The 17,066-nt window shown below is 35.7% G+C and overlaps 3 protein-coding genes across 7 annotated transcripts; 1 reads left to right on the top strand and 2 right to left on the bottom strand.

Moving 5' to 3' along the window:
- Positions 1–445: 445 nt before the first annotated feature.
- On the top strand, positions 446–1,640 carry LOC140985936 (uncharacterized; the record flags this gene model as incomplete). The annotated part of the gene is made up of 5 exons (XM_073453880.1): positions 446–523; positions 613–691; positions 783–877; positions 1,010–1,105; positions 1,179–1,640. Coding segments are annotated over 5 exons (429 nt in total), but the record flags the coding sequence as incomplete, so codon positions are not given.
- Positions 1,641–1,728: 88 nt separating this feature from the next.
- Positions 1,729–5,511, bottom strand: LOC140985929 (ras-related protein RABC2a-like). The gene is made up of 6 exons (XM_073453875.1): positions 5,074–5,511; positions 3,958–4,026; positions 3,697–3,762; positions 3,387–3,508; positions 2,581–2,709; positions 1,729–2,083 (listed from the first exon to the last, which is right to left on the bottom strand). Exons 1-6 carry the CDS (start codon positions 5,210–5,212, stop codon positions 1,970–1,972), a joined length of 639 nt encoding a protein of 212 aa, XP_073309976.1. The 5' UTR covers positions 5,213–5,511; the 3' UTR covers positions 1,729–1,969.
- A 1,646-nt stretch (positions 5,512–7,157) lies between these two features.
- Positions 7,158–15,998, bottom strand: LOC140985904 (protein fluG). Of its 5 annotated transcripts, XM_073453850.1 has the most exons (18): positions 15,750–15,994; positions 15,158–15,409; positions 14,598–14,663; positions 14,374–14,488; positions 14,196–14,301; positions 13,870–14,026; positions 13,691–13,786; positions 13,451–13,499; positions 12,381–12,652; positions 11,804–11,976; positions 10,601–10,721; positions 10,477–10,529; positions 10,267–10,396; positions 9,647–9,792; positions 8,798–8,986; positions 8,030–8,262; positions 7,642–7,784; positions 7,158–7,343 (listed from the first exon to the last, which is right to left on the bottom strand). In XM_073453850.1, the coding sequence occupies exons 1-18, from the start codon at positions 15,912–15,914 to the stop codon at positions 7,281–7,283; spliced, it is 2,529 nt and encodes an 842-aa protein (XP_073309951.1). In that variant the 5' UTR covers positions 15,915–15,994; the 3' UTR covers positions 7,158–7,280. The 5 variants fall into 5 exon arrangements, with proteins under 5 accessions (XP_073309951.1, XP_073309960.1, XP_073309964.1 ...); XM_073453859.1 differs by lacking the exon at positions 8,798–8,986 and having other exon boundaries at positions 15,750–15,998; XM_073453863.1 differs by lacking the exon at positions 15,750–15,994 and having other exon boundaries at positions 14,598–14,658; positions 15,158–15,297.
- Positions 15,999–17,066: the final 1,068 nt, after the last annotated feature.

Raw genomic sequence — 17,066 nt, 5'->3', positions numbered from 1 at the left:
GGCGCATGGACTGCTTTATGGTTTGAAAAACTTGTGCGGTGCTAGCTTTTGTGTTTTGTTCTGGAGTTGAGGTCACGTGTTTTGGCGCAACAACTGGCAAGAAATCGTGGAGTAAGAATTGCCTCTTCCAGCCCAATTATTATTGTATTGTGGTTCTTGAATTTTTTTTATAATTTACAGACATTTTAGTTACATCTTTACCACCAATTATCGATTCTAATAAAGTGCCCAACGCTTTGTCCTATACAGATTTCAGTCAAGGCTCTAGTGTTGACTTTTTTCATTATGTAATTGTTTTTGTTTTTCTTTTTGAATTGGTTTTTCTTGGTGAGTTACAGACTTGTAGCCATGCTACGACTCTTAATTTTTGCCAGATCTTCACATAATCATTCATTTTGATTTAATACTTGTTCAAAATTTTATGGAGAACTGCAGATAATTTTAACGACAACATAAACCAGTTGAGGATGGTGACACAGTTCTTCATCTCACATGTCTGTATGGGCATTTGACATGTGTGCAGGTCACATCATCTCTACCCAGGAAACTTTATTTTCAGTTTTTAGTTCTCATGTTTTTAATGTTAATGATTGGTGTGTATTTATTTCGCAGTTTTTGTTGGAAAGGGGAACCGACTTGGAGGCAAAGGATGAAGATGGTGGAATTCCCCTGCATGATCCATGTGCAGGAGGTGGGTTGATTAACCTTCTGTGTACCTATCATTTTCTTGTTTCATAAAATCTTACATGTTGCCGTTTCAATACTCGAAAGCTTCTTCACAGGTCATTCGGAGATAGTAAGTGAACTTATAAATCATACTAATGATCCAGAGCGTTTGAAGAGAATGCTTGAAACTGTCGATGGGGATGGGGACACTGTAAATCTCTTGCCATTACTGATTTGAATTATCCAGTGTTGTAATTAGTGGCTTTAGCTTGTGGGAAAAGGTAATATAAAAATTAAAAATAATGGTACTCTAAAATTAACACACGTTTGGTGCATCTTTTAGCCTCTTCACCATGCAGCTAGAGGTGAATATGGGAACGTTGTAAGCTTGTTGCTTGCTCATGGAGCTTCTCCCACGACAACAAATATAGATGGGAAGGTGATATACGATTTGTGATTTCGTCTGTTTCTATTTCTGAACCACTAAGTTACTTAAGGAGTACCATTCACAGACTCCAACTGAACCGGCTCAGCCGGGAACTGATGCTAGGAGAATATTGGAAATGACTTCAGGTGCTCTATCCATACATTGATACTGCTACTAAAGTAGTTTACTCGAGATACAGGCTTTACTCAATTTTGAAATGCATCTGTGGCAATTTTTCAAGTGCGACCATGTGAAAAAGATATTGTGGATCGGATTCTTCATTGTCATATTGAGTTCCTATTGATGAACCGAGGCTTGTGTTCAATGGTGCCCTTTCCTCTGCTTATGTATGTAAAAGTGGTACTGGTTTCATTCATTGAACAAGGGTGCCGATATAAAATTACTCGAGGAATCATTTTGATTCATGCTTCTGTTCAGCGACCAAAATTACCAGATATATGGTATGTATTTGATTTCCGCAGGAATTCTGTTTCCGTACCCACTGAAAACCAAAACATCCCGTGCTTAAAAAATTGATTATTGTGAGAATGTATGAAAGATATCACTAACGGCGAGAGCTTGTGCTCTGTTTTGGAGAGATCTAATCAAAGAAAAATGAACATCGAATATGGGTATGATTGTGGCATGGGCAAAGTCAAAACTTTCAAACATAGAATAGAGATCATCACAAAACCAAACTGGTTTACAACTATACAAAAGCTAAATTCTACTAGGTGCAGCTCATATATCTGGTCCATCGCAAGCATATTTGTCATCAGATTTACAAATACTGAACTTCAAGTGCCCATGGAAATTCAGGGGTTGGGAAACGCTGAAACTATACTAGAACAGTGTTTCTTTGAGCAACCACCGGGGCTAGGAGGAGCAACAACCACTGTTTGGAGGTGCCCGCTGTTCTTGCTTCTTTTTTAAGCTATTTCTCTTAAGTACCGTTGATCCTTCTTCAAGAAGTCGAGGAACCTCCATAATCTGGGAAAAAAACATTTGATAAGGCCCCGGCTAAGTGCATTTTATATAAGGGTATAAAGTGAATCAAGCTGATTCACGGGCATTGCAAGCTGGCTCGGTTTGATTTCCATTAAGCTTCAATTTTTTTAGCTCGAGCTCAAAGATTATTCACGAGATCGCAACTCATGAGCTAGAGCTCACTTTTTCTTTTTGTTATTTACGTCGACACATTAATAGGTCTAATTCTAGATGGGCTTGAGGACTTATTCCAAAAAAAAGTGAATGAATGGGACCAACTGGTCTGGTTCTACGCTCCTACAATACAATTTCCATAGGCCGTACTTCAGTGAAACGAACCTCTTGCATGAAGTGAAAGACTAAAATGAAAGGCTTTCTTGTATATAAGATAAGATGAACCATTCATACTTTTCTAGGTGCACGACTCAACTTTTTAACATCTATTGAGATCTAGAGCTGTATTCTTAAAAGCGAAACTAAAGTACTATGTATTTTCTTACCTTCTGCGTGAGTTCTTCAAAACATTTCTCCACATTTACTCGAGTTTTAGAGCTGCATTCAAGAAATAGACAGCCAAGCTCTTTCGCCAGGGCGAGCCCTTCTTCCCTGCTCACAACTTGTTCCAATTCCTGAAATAGTCCCAATGATAATGAGAAAAGAAACAAGAACAAACTCTAGGGACGACAATGAGTGGGGTTTGAGTAAGATTCTCCACCCCATCCCAATGAGTCGGGTTTGGGTAGGATTCTTCGCACTCATCTCCATTTATTATATTTATCCCCATCCCCATTGGATATTCAGTTTAATCTACATCATCGGATGATTGGTTATTCATATCTTATCCAAATATCTAATTACCATCTATTATTGTATTTTCTCAAATTTGAATTATTTTGAGTAAACTATGTATATTTACTAAATTGTTAAAAACAATAAGAGAAAAATAAAAAAAATTAGCAAATTAAACATTATCGAAAAATAACAAAATATCAGAAATGATTATCCTAACATCATTATCTAACAAAAATAACACCAACTATATACTAATAATTTTCTTCATTCTATCCGACTAATATAATTCAACAAAAATATATTAGAATCTATACAATAACACTAATTTAATCGGGTATTCGCATCGAGTACGTGGTAAGATTCTTTAAGATCCGCCTTCATCCTCATACCCAAAGACCTCCATACCCGTTTACCCATTTATTTAATAAGGCGGGTCGTGTATCGGATTCTCCATTGGGTTCGGAGGAATTTGTCATCCCTAACAAGCCCCCAAACCAAAACCACATTCACTTACTATATCAACTTTATTTCCGACAAGCATCTTGACACAATTTTCGTTGGTGGAGTAGAGTTCCAGTTCTTTTGCCCATACACCCGACAAGTTTGTAAATGTATCCCTTCTCGTCACATCATAAACTGAAAAAAATACCGCATGCGAGTCAATGAATGACCGGGGATAAACCACAAATTTTTCATAAATATGCAACATGACAACAAACTGTTCCTAAACAAAATGATTCCGCCTCATCGAGAAAATCAGCTTAGTGGACAATTACAGACAACTTATCGAAATGACAAGTAATTTTGGTTTGTTTATAACTCACCAAGAATGATCCCTTGAGCACCTCTATAATACGAGCTAGTCAATGTCCTGAACCTCTCTTGTCCAGCTGAAAAGACATTAAAATCTACCATTAAAAATAAGGAAAAACCATGTTTTGATCCGTCATTTTGATGTGATTTTTTTTAATAAAAAAGAAAGGAAAATCCTACGGGAAATTTCAAAATGTCAAATTTAAAAAAAGTAAAGGAAAATCCTACAGGAAATTTCAAGCAAAAGAATAATAAGGATTTTGCTACGTTACCCGTGTCCCAAATTGTAAGCTTCAGCCTTTTCCCTCCAACTGTGAGGATCTTGATCTTAAAATCCACACCTAGGCGAATCACAGTGATGTAAGTATATACAAAATTTATGGCTTGTTGAATCATCAAAAACATTAACAAAACCCCCTAAAACATACCACAAACAAAAATACTGCAACAGTTTTATGCGATTAAGGGGCTCGAAGGAAAAAAAAACTTGAGTTTTATGAACTCAAGGAGTTCAGGAAGCATGAAATACGATGTGGTTTTCATTGCATTAATTCCTCAGCTTATTTTATGCATTTTCCAAAAGTTCAAATGAAACCCAACTCAAAGCTTGCACAAGATAAAGAATCAAGATTGAAGTAAAAGTTGGATTACATTAATTGAATAAGAAGCAGTGGAAGTTACTCATCACATATTCACTCACCATCCTAAGCAAGATACAAAGAAAGTTGACAAGCAAAGCAAAACCAGTCCGCATCGCCCAATACTAAGCACATGTGATTGCCGTCGTACTTCATTAAGGTGGTATTGGGCAGTCATTTTGAATGTTTATTGCCCAATACCAACCATATTCATGCGTATGTCTTAGATATTGATTCCCATAATATATACTTTGATCTACACCTTACAAGTGAGAAGATGTGCTAAAGTGGACCACTTATCATGGGCGAGTACTTTTGGCAAAAGTCATTTTGGACTCATGGGAACCAAAGCCCCATCAAATCATCCAAACATCATAGTAATTTATCATTCTGGATCAATATCAGGAGCCATAATACGCGTGACATCAAGGTTGCCTCAGCATCTATCTATCTACACATGATGACACAATGTACTTCTAGTACTAAAATTGCAAAGATACAAAATTACTCTCCAGAGACAGAGTAAAGCCATACAAAGATTCAAACAGCAACAGCATCATGAACACAAAACCAAGATATTACTCGCTTCCATTTATAAACGACACAATATTATGCCAACACTTTTTGCGAAAAACCAAACATCCCAAAAATCTCAACATAATAAGATGAACCAGACAATAACGCGCAAAACTCACAGCCCAGAAAACCCAGATAAACACAAGATCATTACCAATAGTAGGGGATCATTACCAATAGTGGGGGAAAGATCGTCGACAACATTAGAGATGAAACTGACAAGCAGACTGCTTTTGCCGACAGCAGAGTCTCCGATGAGCAAGATCTTGAAAGACAGATCGTAGTTGCTCTGCCCCCGACCAGAAGAAGCCATCCACTGCTGATCCCCGCTCTCTCTCTCTCTCTCTCTCTCTCTACAGGCAAAGATATCTTTTCTTCAATAACCCACAAAGGAGTAAAAGTATAATCCCCTTAATTGAAGCTGCCCAACTTCTCTCTCTATATAGCTACAATACACACTGACACACATGCATATACATATATATATAATATTATATATGTGCACAGATAGATATGTCTGCGTGTATGTATAGATAGAGAAAACTGTGGAACGAAGACAAACGGGTGTTCTCATCTTTGGATTTCTGATTCCGTTTCAGCGACAAACCGCAACGTGTGTTTTCGTTTGGGTGACGGTGATTCTAGCAGGAGAGTAAATTTGTAATTACGTGGAGAATGGGGGGTTACTTTCGTTATTTTGTGGAAGTGGGTGAGCTTGGTTTTTCAGTGAGGTCGGGTGACGAATTGGGCTCCATGTTTGGTTGTGGGCCTGCCGGAATGGACCTTTTTTATTATCCTTAAATAACCTTTTTTTAAAAAATTAAATATTATGTTTATTTATATTTTTAAATTCAACTATATTTTTATCTATATTTCAAAATTTATAGACAGTATGTCTACTAAAAAATATGAAAAAAGTAATAATTTTAAAATAATAAAATTTATTGTGTTTAGATAAATATTTCAGCGCAAACAACTTGCGTAAAAAGGAGTATTTTCTATTAAATAATTAGTTACAAAAATTTTTTATATATTATATAAATACTCATTAAAGGAAGAAAAAATAGGGAAGTTTATTGGAGAAGTTGGTGAAAAATCCCCAATCAAAATATTTCTTTGGGTTCACTCCCTACCCACAAAATTGTGGTACTATGTCATACAAAATGTGGTACACTTCATGTGAAAATGTGGTACTAAAAAAGTATCCAGGGACTTAACACAAAAAAAATCGACGGCTGGGGACTGAAGACCAATTTCCCGAAGTTTATTTGTATAATTGGTTCTAATTAATAAATTTGTTAATCTGAAAAACAAACAAGCTTATTATGCTTTGTGATTTGATCAACATGTTGATATGATATTTTGTGATCATACGATTATATCACCTATGATTTTTAATTTTCACACACTCTTCATCTAATATAATATACTGATAATTATAATAAATAGTATTTAAAATATAATAAATCGTTCTTTACCATATATAATTGGAAATTGATAATATAGAACTGTTATTACTATAGTTGGATTGCCAAACCATTCACGTATTTTTTTAAGAGAATGCTTTGGCTAATTTCTCATATTGCCTACTCGAGTTAAATTGCAAGCAATCATCTTGAAATTGATTATGGACACACACTGTATGTATTGGAGTTCGAGCTATTAGAACCATTTCGACTATCTTGAATTGCGAAATGTCCACATATTTAATTTTTTTCATTTCGACTATCTTGAATTGCGAAATGTCCACATATTTAATTTTTTTCGCTTCTAACTTGTTGATAACAAATATGCATTGAACTCCCAAATATGGTTTTATACATCAGTTTTGAATTGAATAAAGTGCGTAGAAAAAGGCATATTGTAGTTTTTGGAAGTGTTTCTATTGAACTTGAAAAATTAGTTCTGCATCAATAATAACAAATTTAATCAAGAAACTGTTTAAGTTTCAAATTTAATGATAAATCTACGTCTCTATGAACAAATTTGGTCATTTCGGTATTTTTTAAGTTTCAAGTTTACTCTTCTATATACTCCAAGATTTAGTCATATCCATTCAAATTTTGAAAACATGAACTTGAGATTCCTTTCGTCTTCCGTTTTATTCTGTGACAAAAAAGACACAAAGTTTTTGCAAATTTTCAATTTATTTTGAGCATACTTATGTCGATACAACAAGAGAGTACTCAGTGGAATATTTGGACGGTTTTTCTTGTGAGACACAAGTGCTGCAACGTATAGTACTCTCAACATGTAAATATCTTCAATGGATGAAGGCTACCCTTCTCTTTTATTAGAGCATTGTGTCAAGAAGCAACGAAAGTGTCAAGTGGGATAATTTAGAGCGTACAATCATTTCAAAAATGAAATTAGCAATCACATCAATATTTGTGAATAAGATTCTTCCAGGCATCCTTGTTTTCAGAATAGTACTTGATCTCAGCCTGCACCATAGAAATTATAGTCAATTTTTTCACTCGTTTCTGGGCGAGAAAGAAATTTATACAACTTAAACCCGGATCTGGAATGTATGGTTAAAAACATGCATAGAGAGTAAATCCTTGCACTTGGATCGCCTTCATTCAGTTGTAAGAAGTTTTTAGTAGGCAAGCTAGGAATGTATGCCAGCTTAAGAACACAAGCTGTTGTTCATATTAGTTACTGCTGTTTGCAAATACCTCATAAAAACAAATAAACTTGAATTTATGCATACTAATTGAGTAAGAAATACGTAGTATGTACCTTCCTGACTCCTTTGATGGCAACCAAAAGCTTTTCACCAAGCAAATCTCTCATCACTTGGTCTTTTACAAGTGCTTCTACCGATTCAGAAAGCGACTTTGGCAGCCTTCGCACTTTATCTTTGACATTATCAGGATTGTCTTCTGTTAAAGTGAAATGAAATGACAGATCGCACAATTAAACACAATGCTACTACTGCAACTTCAGTCAGAGTAATGGAAGTTAGTAACATCTCATACAGAACCAAGGCATTAGCCATTGTATAAAAAAATTATAGCTCTTGTGTCTCCCTGCAACCTCAATTTTTTAAAAATCTTACAACAACCCAACCACTTGGTTTTGATCAATTGATGCTCCCAACAAACTAGATGAGTTATAGAGTACTTACCAATTGGTTCAGGCAAACTAGCATGCCTACGAAGGCCGTCAATTCCAGCAGCAAGTACAGAGGCCAGGGCCAGATAAGGATTTGCACAACCATCCACTACCTTTATCTCAAAGTTGCTTACAGAGCCGTCAGGGGTCCCTGGAGGGCAAGCAGTTCTCAAGGGAGCTTCTCTGTTTTCAGGTCCCCAGCAATGGTATGCTCCACTCCACGTGTTAGGTTGAATTCGATCATAACTAGAGGATTTCGAAATTTGAAAAGAACAAGTGAATCATAACTTATTATTTCCATTTAGAACCGTAAATAATATTTTATGGATAACCAAATTTAACACTCGTGTTGTGTGCCTTTGAACATATGAAGGATGACACATTCTAAATTGAGATTTTAAGCAACATCTGCTGTTCTGGGTCAATAAAGCTGCAATGTTAACGTGAGATAAATCAGGATTTTAGTCAAGAAAACAATATATGTAACAGTTTAAGGAAGAAAAGCACCCAAGCATCTATACAAAGATTTGGATCCAAGCACGGACTGTACAATTCCACCCCAAACATATAAGTCTACAAACATGGATGCATTGCACCAGTTTATTATTTTCACATCAGGTGACAGAAGTCATTATTTTGGATGAGCTGATGCAAGAAAACATCAAGATGTCTACTACACACATTAAGGGGAGAAGTAAGAAAAGTTCAAGAGTCAAAACCAAGGACATCATATGGATAAAAGGCAGTAATGTCAACTATAAATGTGACTATAAATAGAAACCTGTTTGGAACTGGTGCAGTAAATGCCAATATTGAAGGAAGATGGCTCAATACTCCAGCCATGAACTCCTCCCCAATCTTGGACATTCCATATTTAGTTGATCCTCCATGTGCAATAAATACATTTTCTCCATTCTCAGACAAACTAATGTGCACATGTGATCCAGAGCCAATATCATCCAGTTTGTACCTAGAGGGGATCACATAAACTTATTCGAGAAAGGAGATGTGTGATAGAGACAGCATATGTACTATAAGGGTCATCTGTAACCAACTTGCAGTAGCTGCCACATCAAAGTTGTGAAGGTACAAATGATTTTTGATTGTTATGTTTAGTTTGCATGTTGGTGAAAGTGGAATTTGAAAAGGGTCGTATATAACCAACTTGCAGTAGCTGCCACATCAAAGTTGTGAAGGTACAAATGAATTTCCGGTTATAATGTTTAGTTTGCATTTTGGTGAGAATGGAATCTTGAAAAACAAAGACCTTAATTTCTTAGTCTCAAAGCTCTTCCATTCTCTCCTTTAAACAACAATTGACTATAATTATACACCTATCAATGTTAATGAAAAATATGATGCAAAAACACAAAGCCTGCCAAAGGTATATGCCTTTCCCAAATATGGCACGTACTCCCAATAAATCAGATGTTTGACATTCTTAATGTGCTTACTTAAGTTGTTCAAAACTCAAGATTTCAAAAATTTCCTATGAGACCATTATCAATTAGCATAACAAAACTAAAAATATTTACAAAAGCTCCAACATTCAATCCTCCTACCAAATGCCTAAAGCAAACAAAGAAAAGCAGCTTGATGATGCATATAAAATATATTTCATGACACTAACTTTGGCACAAAAGTTGCCAACAATCCATGTTTTCTTGCCACAGCCCTAACAACTTCACGAGTGAAAACTAAGTTGTCAGCTGCTGCCTCACAGGTTGTGTAGCCCAATGCAATTTCAAATTGACCATTCCCAGCTTCTGCATGCAACTGTAAAATTTCCGAACATAGAAAATAATAAGAAACTATTTATGTTCGTAAAATTATACCTAGCCAGTATTTCAGTAAAATATTGTTAAATGTAAACAAATTTATTAAAATGGACAAGAATAGAAGTTAAAAATTCTCAACTTTTGTAGGAGAAAAAACCTGAAGAGGGTTTAAAGGAGAAAACTAAGGCCTCGAATCACAATGACAATTTACCAGGAAAACCGCCTATCAACTGAGACGCTGGCTTTTGGTACATCAGTAGATAATCAATTCTACAATCATTATAATAAACACAACATATTTAACATGCCAGAAATTAAATAGCCAAGGCCAGGCAAATGTTTTTTGTCGTGGCTTCAATATCATATTATTAAGTGGGTTTGACTCATGATAGTTGGAGCATTCAATCACTCCAATCATATGAGCATCAAGAGCACCCATGCAAAATGGCCTAGAGGGGTAATTTTTACATACCTGCTCCACCACAATATTCAAGGACTGAAGAGAAGCCACAATTTCATGAAATAACGGGAAAGCAGCATCAAATGATGATGTGGAGCAATAAGGTGTTTTGTCAAATGGTACCCATTTTTCCTCCCCATCCCTACACAATTCACTACAAATTACAAACTATGCACAAGGAGACTTAGAATAATGAAGAAATCATAAGATATTCAAACATACATTAGCATACTCCGTAAGAGATAAAACTCATTCTCAAATCCTGCGTTCATTACCTGCAAGACTAGAAGTTTGATATAAAATAACACATATATTCAAAAAATTCGGAAAAGTGACCAGATATTACCAAGTTAAATTCATCTTTTAAAATTTTAGAAACTCTTCGCAGTGCCTCTCTAGGGCAATACTCCCATGGTACTCCAGGTTTAAGTTGCATATCAGCCAGAACCATCTCCTGCTCTTTTGCCCTGTATTAAAGTAAAATCATAGGGAAATACACACCAAGTCAGCGATATACCTTCTTCTACTTGAACTGCAAAGTTAAATCACAGTTATTTTCTGTAAAGACCATGGGCCGTAGGTTGACCCAACATGAGATTCAACCCATACTCATGTACCACTATTAGCCATGGGTCGTAGGTTGGTCCAAAATGAGTCGTAGCCCATGCCCTGGAAAGTGGTTTGTGAGTGACGGTGCCTGGACATGAGCTACAGCTCATGCTCGACCAACCCAAGCCCCATGACCAGTAGTGGTGCATGGGTATGAGCTGAGGCTCATGTTGGGTCAGCCTACGGCCTATGGTTGGGCCGTAGTGGTGCATGGGTATGGGTTGAGGCTCATGTTGGGTTAGCCAGCGACCCATGGTCATTACATTTTCATTTTTTGTAATGACCATGGGCCGAATGGTGTATGGGTATAGGCCGAGGCTCGTCGACCCATGGTCGTTACATTTTCCCTTCAATCTATCTAAGTGATTGCTATTTTATGCACATTAAAAAAAAAGATTAAGCTATAAATAATTAATGCAAATACAAGAAATATCTTATAGGTCAATTTCCACTTCTTGTGGTTTGAGCTAGCAAGGCTGAGATAAGCTCTTCCACGGTGCATTATATTTTATTCTAGGAAAGAAAATATCTCCATGGAAATGTGTTTGGTCCCTGTTCCATGGAGCAACAGAACTTGCTTTCTAGATAGTGATATGTGACTGGGCGACCAAAAAAGGTGCTAGGGCCATCAAGTACCATACAAAATATGCATGCATCACATGTATAATGTGGCTCAACATAGAGGAGAAGTGACTTTCTGCTATATTAGTACCTCATGTGCCTTACTCTAAGGATGGCATCAACATCAATTCCACAAAATCAGAGTGGAATAAGGATGTCCACTCTTATATTATTTTCAGTTAAATCCAGGCAAGCTCATTAAATATGCATGTTTCTTAAGACACACATACACATATGTAAATGTATCTTTTTTAACACACACACGCACGTGTATCCATGATAAAAGGACCAAAGGAGAGAATAAAGAGAAACTTCCAACCATGGAATCTGGCATTTGGTTTGCATAGCAGGTATGAGTCTGATTTCACCCACTCCAGTTAGATTAGTCTCATCGGCGGGACCATCCATGTGTGAGGACATCCCCATGGATGCACAAGTTAGCCCGACACCATTCTTTGTAACAAGATCATAAAAGCGTTTCTTAGGAATAACCTAATATGTATAAACAAACAATATCAGAATAGAGTTGCACTACAAATTCCTATCAAGAGAATATTTGTACATGGTTACTATTCCAAGAGCTACAAAAGAATTCAACAGACTAGTTGACACAAATGGTGAAGATAGAAGCACGGTGCATGCTTACAGTGCATTACCCAAATGATGTTGGAGCTACAAATAAAAAAATTCAGAAACAGTCTAGGCCCGGTAAATAGAGAAGTGAAATAACACAAAGCGGATTTGGGTGCTTGGAATGGATTTTTAATTACAAAAGTCCTTTATACTCAAGGGCGGATGATGTATGTTGAAACTAGAGAGAAGAAAGATGATAAAGAAACTTCACGACAATGAAGCTTCCAGTGATATATAAATAATTTGAAAGGAAAAAGTCTTACGCGGCATCTATGCTGCCCAGAAGCATCAACCCACATAATACGAACAAAAGTAATAACTGGAGTAGGAGAATAGTCATCTATCTTCAGAAAGGAAGAGCCTGTCATCTTATCCAAATCAAGAGACATTGAAGCAGATTTAATCTTGTATAGTTCTAGTGAATTTTTGGAGAATATATCCTTAACAGCATCAAGAGCTTCTGGAATTGAAAGATCTCCGTCAATGCATGCATCTCGCAGAACAGCAAAAACAATCTCCCGGGATTTTTTTGCACCTATCCAGGTAATCACACCAAAGTACACAAAATTAAAACTGCTGATTAAGCTGCATAAATTATCTTAAGTAGCAATAATCCTACTAACTAATCATACATAACCTAATTAACCTAACAAATGAAAACATTAAAAAACTCTAATGTAGCCTATCGATGTAAAGACGTTACTCTACTACACTAAAATTCTGAAAGCACCCTATCAAATTTAACTAAAAGCATCATACAAACTAATATCTGGCTAATGCTTGGTTTGTAGGATATGGTAAGAAAATGTTGTGTAAATTAATGATAATTAGAAATTAAAGAAATACTAATTAAAGACAAAATTGCTGAAAAGCAGTTATCATTTATCACCATGAAAACCTGAGCAAATACAATTTGACAAAATGCCCAAAAATGCGATCAAAAAATTATTGAAATTTGAATCTGCTCAATTCTACGGATTTACAGCCATTGCATTCTATTACAACAAAGTGTGGAAAATGGCAATGTATGAGTAACTAATCAACCAAACTTCAAAGCATTGCCCAGTAGGAAAGAAAGTTTTATTCAAAATCTCAAAATCTTCCTCATCGGGACCAAAATCTCAGCCATGATTATTGAGACACTGAAGAGCCATTTTTCATTTATGTCATTTTATTTTGGTCCATTACAAAAATGAGCACTATTCCTAGAAGATGTTGCTGCTGCAACAAGAAAACGTCATATTCTATCACACAGCTGGAATTATTGAAAACATTATTGAGTTGCCGAGGAATATAGAGTTTCATGTGATAGAGAAGGTTCAAACCGACCAACCTAAATAGAAGGTCTCGGGAAATGCATAACCATCAGTGCTGAACATTACCTGAAATGACAAAACATTTGTTTTCAACTTAGGAGAACACATAAATTTCATCTAGTGACTAGAATGCTAACATGGAACCGGTTATTATGGTCCGGGAATTCAGAAATATTCATGTGTTTTATTTGTTGAAATCACATTTAATGCCTGCAAAATCTAATCATCGAACATATTCAGAAGTGTATGAACTTCACCTTCTTTATTGGTGCTAACTCCAAGAGCTCTTTCACCGAGGATAGCATCCCGTGGAAGCTAAGTTTGGGAACTGCCAGCCCAAAGTCCAGATAGACCTACAGCAGAAGGTTTCCAACGAAAACGTGACTTTAATGTTGTGGACTTATTTATATGCATGGCGAAAACTTCATGACCTCACCTGAGGGTACAAAGAGGCCAAAAATGATGCTTCCTTAGTAAATGGGTAAGAAGCGTGCAGAAGCACAATTCTACACTTCTTGAATCTACTGTCCTCTAGAAGACTACGAAGATGAAGGGGATTGGATAGCCTCAGGTCCAGATCTTTGTCACCAAAACTAATGATAACCGATTAAACAATAAGTCGATTGTTGAAGCAATAATGTATTGCAATCAACTAAACAATTAGTCGATTGTTGAAGCAATAATGTATTGCAATTGTTGAAATCACTGAGTTTAAATAAAAACATACAAATAAAACATATTCTGGTATTCATTAATCGTTACCCTGTGTGTATCTGCATCGGCAGGTCAAAACATTGGGCAACCTCCAATGCATGAATGAAGATGTGATCAATAAAGTTTTTGTTCTCGATCCGGGTAGGGCTGCCAGCTGGAAACATAAACCTATCATACTACTTTGAAAACTCAGGTTTCCATCACATATCCAGTATGAAACGCATACCTTGCAAAATATCATTAAGGCCCTCTTCAGCGTCTTTCTTTGAGACTTTTGTATTAATTTCGAGTCCACTGCGGTATGCAGCTATACTTTTAAAGCCAACGATTTTATCAGCTTGAGTAATGTTAGATAAGGATATCAATAAAGAACCTCATGATTCATTACAGAATCACAACACTTGGTCCCAAAAACGGTGTTTTGCAGATATTAAATAAGTGATAAGGATATGACTTCAATTTGTCCACAAATATTTCTGTAAATGAATCCAGTGTCCATGTCCCGCTAGCACTGCCCTAATTAGAATTCACAGGAGAAATTGAATAGTATATCTGAAGAACAATCAATTGATGAATAAAGAAATTGGACTTTAGAAAAGCTATTCTGCATAAATGTTGATCGGTTGAACAACCAGAACAAGGTTAAGATGATGCTACAAATGCATAAATTCAAGGATAAAAGTATAATGGCTGACCCAATAAACTTATAATGGTGTGATAATAGGAAAAAAGGACATATCCAATTTATCACTTTTTTCCTCGATCAAGTTAACATTCATCATAAAAAGCCTGAATGACTTTAAAAATACATATATAGTGAGGCATTTTAAAAATTTGCCTTTAAAATGCCCTCCTGAGATATGAATTTAATTCCATATATTTAGAGTGAGCTTGGTGTGGCCTTACAGGCAAAAGAACCTGCGGAGACGAAGATTAGACAAATTTATGGGGAATGGGGGTACTGAGTGGACGTTGCAGCTAAGCCCAAAACAAAAGGAGTAGTATCTCACCTCATCAAGAATCTGCTCAGCCACACCTTCAATTCTTAATATTCTACCAACATATGGTACAAAGGCTTTGTGCCATTCGATATCGTGTTTTTTGTCCAACTCGAGTCCATCATCAATCAAAACGGTAGAAATTCCAGCAGCTTTAAGGCACTTCGCAGTGATTGCTTCCACTCCAGAGTTGGCGCGATATTCTTGAACAGCGCTCAAGGATATCTCCGAACCATAGAGTTCAGCAATTTCTTTCAAGCTTCTCTAAACGTACAGTAAAACATTTTTTTTAGAAAAAAATCTCAAAGATATTATTACCATCAAAAGAACATCATGCTCGGAAAATGTCGATCATACAATACAACTCATTCGTTCAGTTTCACTCACCCTTCCCTTTTCCTAGGTGAATTATTAGATATGAAATGACGAAAGAGAGAAATGCAAATGTTTGTGTTTCTAAACATACTTTTGCTAGAATCAATAGCAAACGAGCATCGGATCATGAAGTCAAAACGTTTAAAGATGTCGATTTCAAGTGGAACAGATTAACGATTCCTAGAAACAAATATGAAACTGATATGTTGACTTGGGATTCCACACCAACCTTGAAGTTGATAGTGTGGGGTGCGTAGGATAGGGCATCGCCAGCGGCCTCGGAGAAGCAGTTGAGGAACGGGAAGGCGGAGTCGACCGCCACAATGTTGTGAGCGTGCGCATCCACTAGCTCCGCCGTCTTGATCGCCGCTTTCAACTCTGCAAATCTATCCATTCTCTCTCTCACCTGTCGATATTGACCGCGTGTGAGAGGCGTGAACTTCTATCTATAGCAAATCAGTAGGAACAGATTTGGCCATTATAATAACAGATTTGCTATGGTACTAACGGCCCTTTAGTCAAACGCTTTGGGTCAAATGTACGACTTCATTTATATTTTAAAGTTTTTATATTTTAAGATTTTATTTAAATAATTTAAAATCTTTTTAATTTTTATAATTCATGTCTCTATTTACCAAAAAAAATTTACTTTTTTTTAAGTCAATTGATGTGAAGAAAAAGGAAAAAAACTACAAAATAAAAGTTGATAGACTCGTGATGTTTTTCAGCTTGAATTATGAAAAGCTGAGAGTTTATTATCATATTAATTTAATTAAGGGTGTTTTATGTCTCTTTTGCAAATTACAGGGATGCTGCTTGCAAATTTCCTCAAAAAATAAAATAAAATCATGAGGGCTATTTTAAAATTTTGAAAATTTATTGACTTTATTTTTATTGAAATTTGTGTTAAAAAGACAGTGTCAAACAATATAAATTTTGAATCAGTCTATTTAAATGTTTTGTTTTAGTCGATGGTTTTTTTTATTTATATAAGATAAATTACAAAAATCTACCGTATATCATAATTAATTTTTTTTATATGACTTCACATTTGTGTACATCAATTATTGTATGCCGTACCGATAATTATACCGATGCTATACCGAAAATTTCAATATACCGAGATTTCGGTACGGTATCGGTATATATCGTTTTATGTCGAATAAACATTAAAATTTTATAAATGTATTGTTTTAAAATATTATATATTTTAAAATTATATATATTTTTCGTAATTTCGGTATATAACGAAATTTTAAAATTTCATATCGTTATTTTACCGAAAAATTCGGTATTGTTACCGCATCGTACCGAAATTTCGGTAAATTCGGTATTTTTTTCGTATGCTAATCTCGATATAACGAAAATTCGATATTTTTTCTCGCCCATAATTCTGATTGGGTTTTGCAAACACACGAACCTATAAAACAATTTACTATATGGAAAAAAAAGATTTAGCATAATATATGCATTTCAACTCTCACGCTGGATTAATTACGTTGATTTTCCACCATAATTTGCAAATCTTTAATCAATTTGGAAACAT

Source organism: Primulina huaijiensis, chromosome 1, assembly GCF_012295235.1.
Source record: "Primulina huaijiensis isolate GDHJ02 chromosome 1, ASM1229523v2, whole genome shotgun sequence".
NCBI classification, from domain to species: Eukaryota; Viridiplantae; Streptophyta; class Magnoliopsida; order Lamiales; family Gesneriaceae; genus Primulina; species Primulina huaijiensis.
Note: the sequence above shows the minus strand (reverse complement) of the source record. Positions and strands in the feature narration are given on the sequence as shown.

What these genes read in the sequence shown, in the direction of transcription:
- LOC140985929 (XM_073453875.1), bottom strand. Translation starts at nt 5,212, where the DNA reads ATGGCTTCTTCTGGTCGGGGGCAGAGCAACTACGATCTGTCTTTCAAG. An exon ending in TGCTCAAGGGATCATTCTTG is followed by an intron (nt 3,509 to 3,696) that starts GTGAGTTATAAA and finishes TATTTTTTTCAG; the next exon opens with TTTATGATGTGACGAGAAGG. An exon ending in TTGAAGAACTCACGCAGAAG is followed by an intron (nt 2,084 to 2,580) that starts GTAAGAAAATAC and finishes TTTTTTTCCCAG; the next exon opens with ATTATGGAGGTTCCTCGACT.
- LOC140985904 (XM_073453850.1), bottom strand. Translation starts at nt 15,914, where the DNA reads ATGGATAGATTTGCAGAGTTGAAAGCGGCGATCAAGACGGCGGAGCTA. An exon ending in TTGGCAACTTTTGTGCCAAA is followed by an intron (nt 8,987 to 9,646) that starts GTTAGTGTCATG and finishes GATCCCCTCTAG; the next exon opens with GTACAAACTGGATGATATTG. An exon ending in CCATCAAAGGAGTCAGGAAG is followed by an intron (nt 7,344 to 7,641) that starts GTACATACTACG and finishes TCTATGGTGCAG; the next exon opens with GCTGAGATCAAGTACTATTC.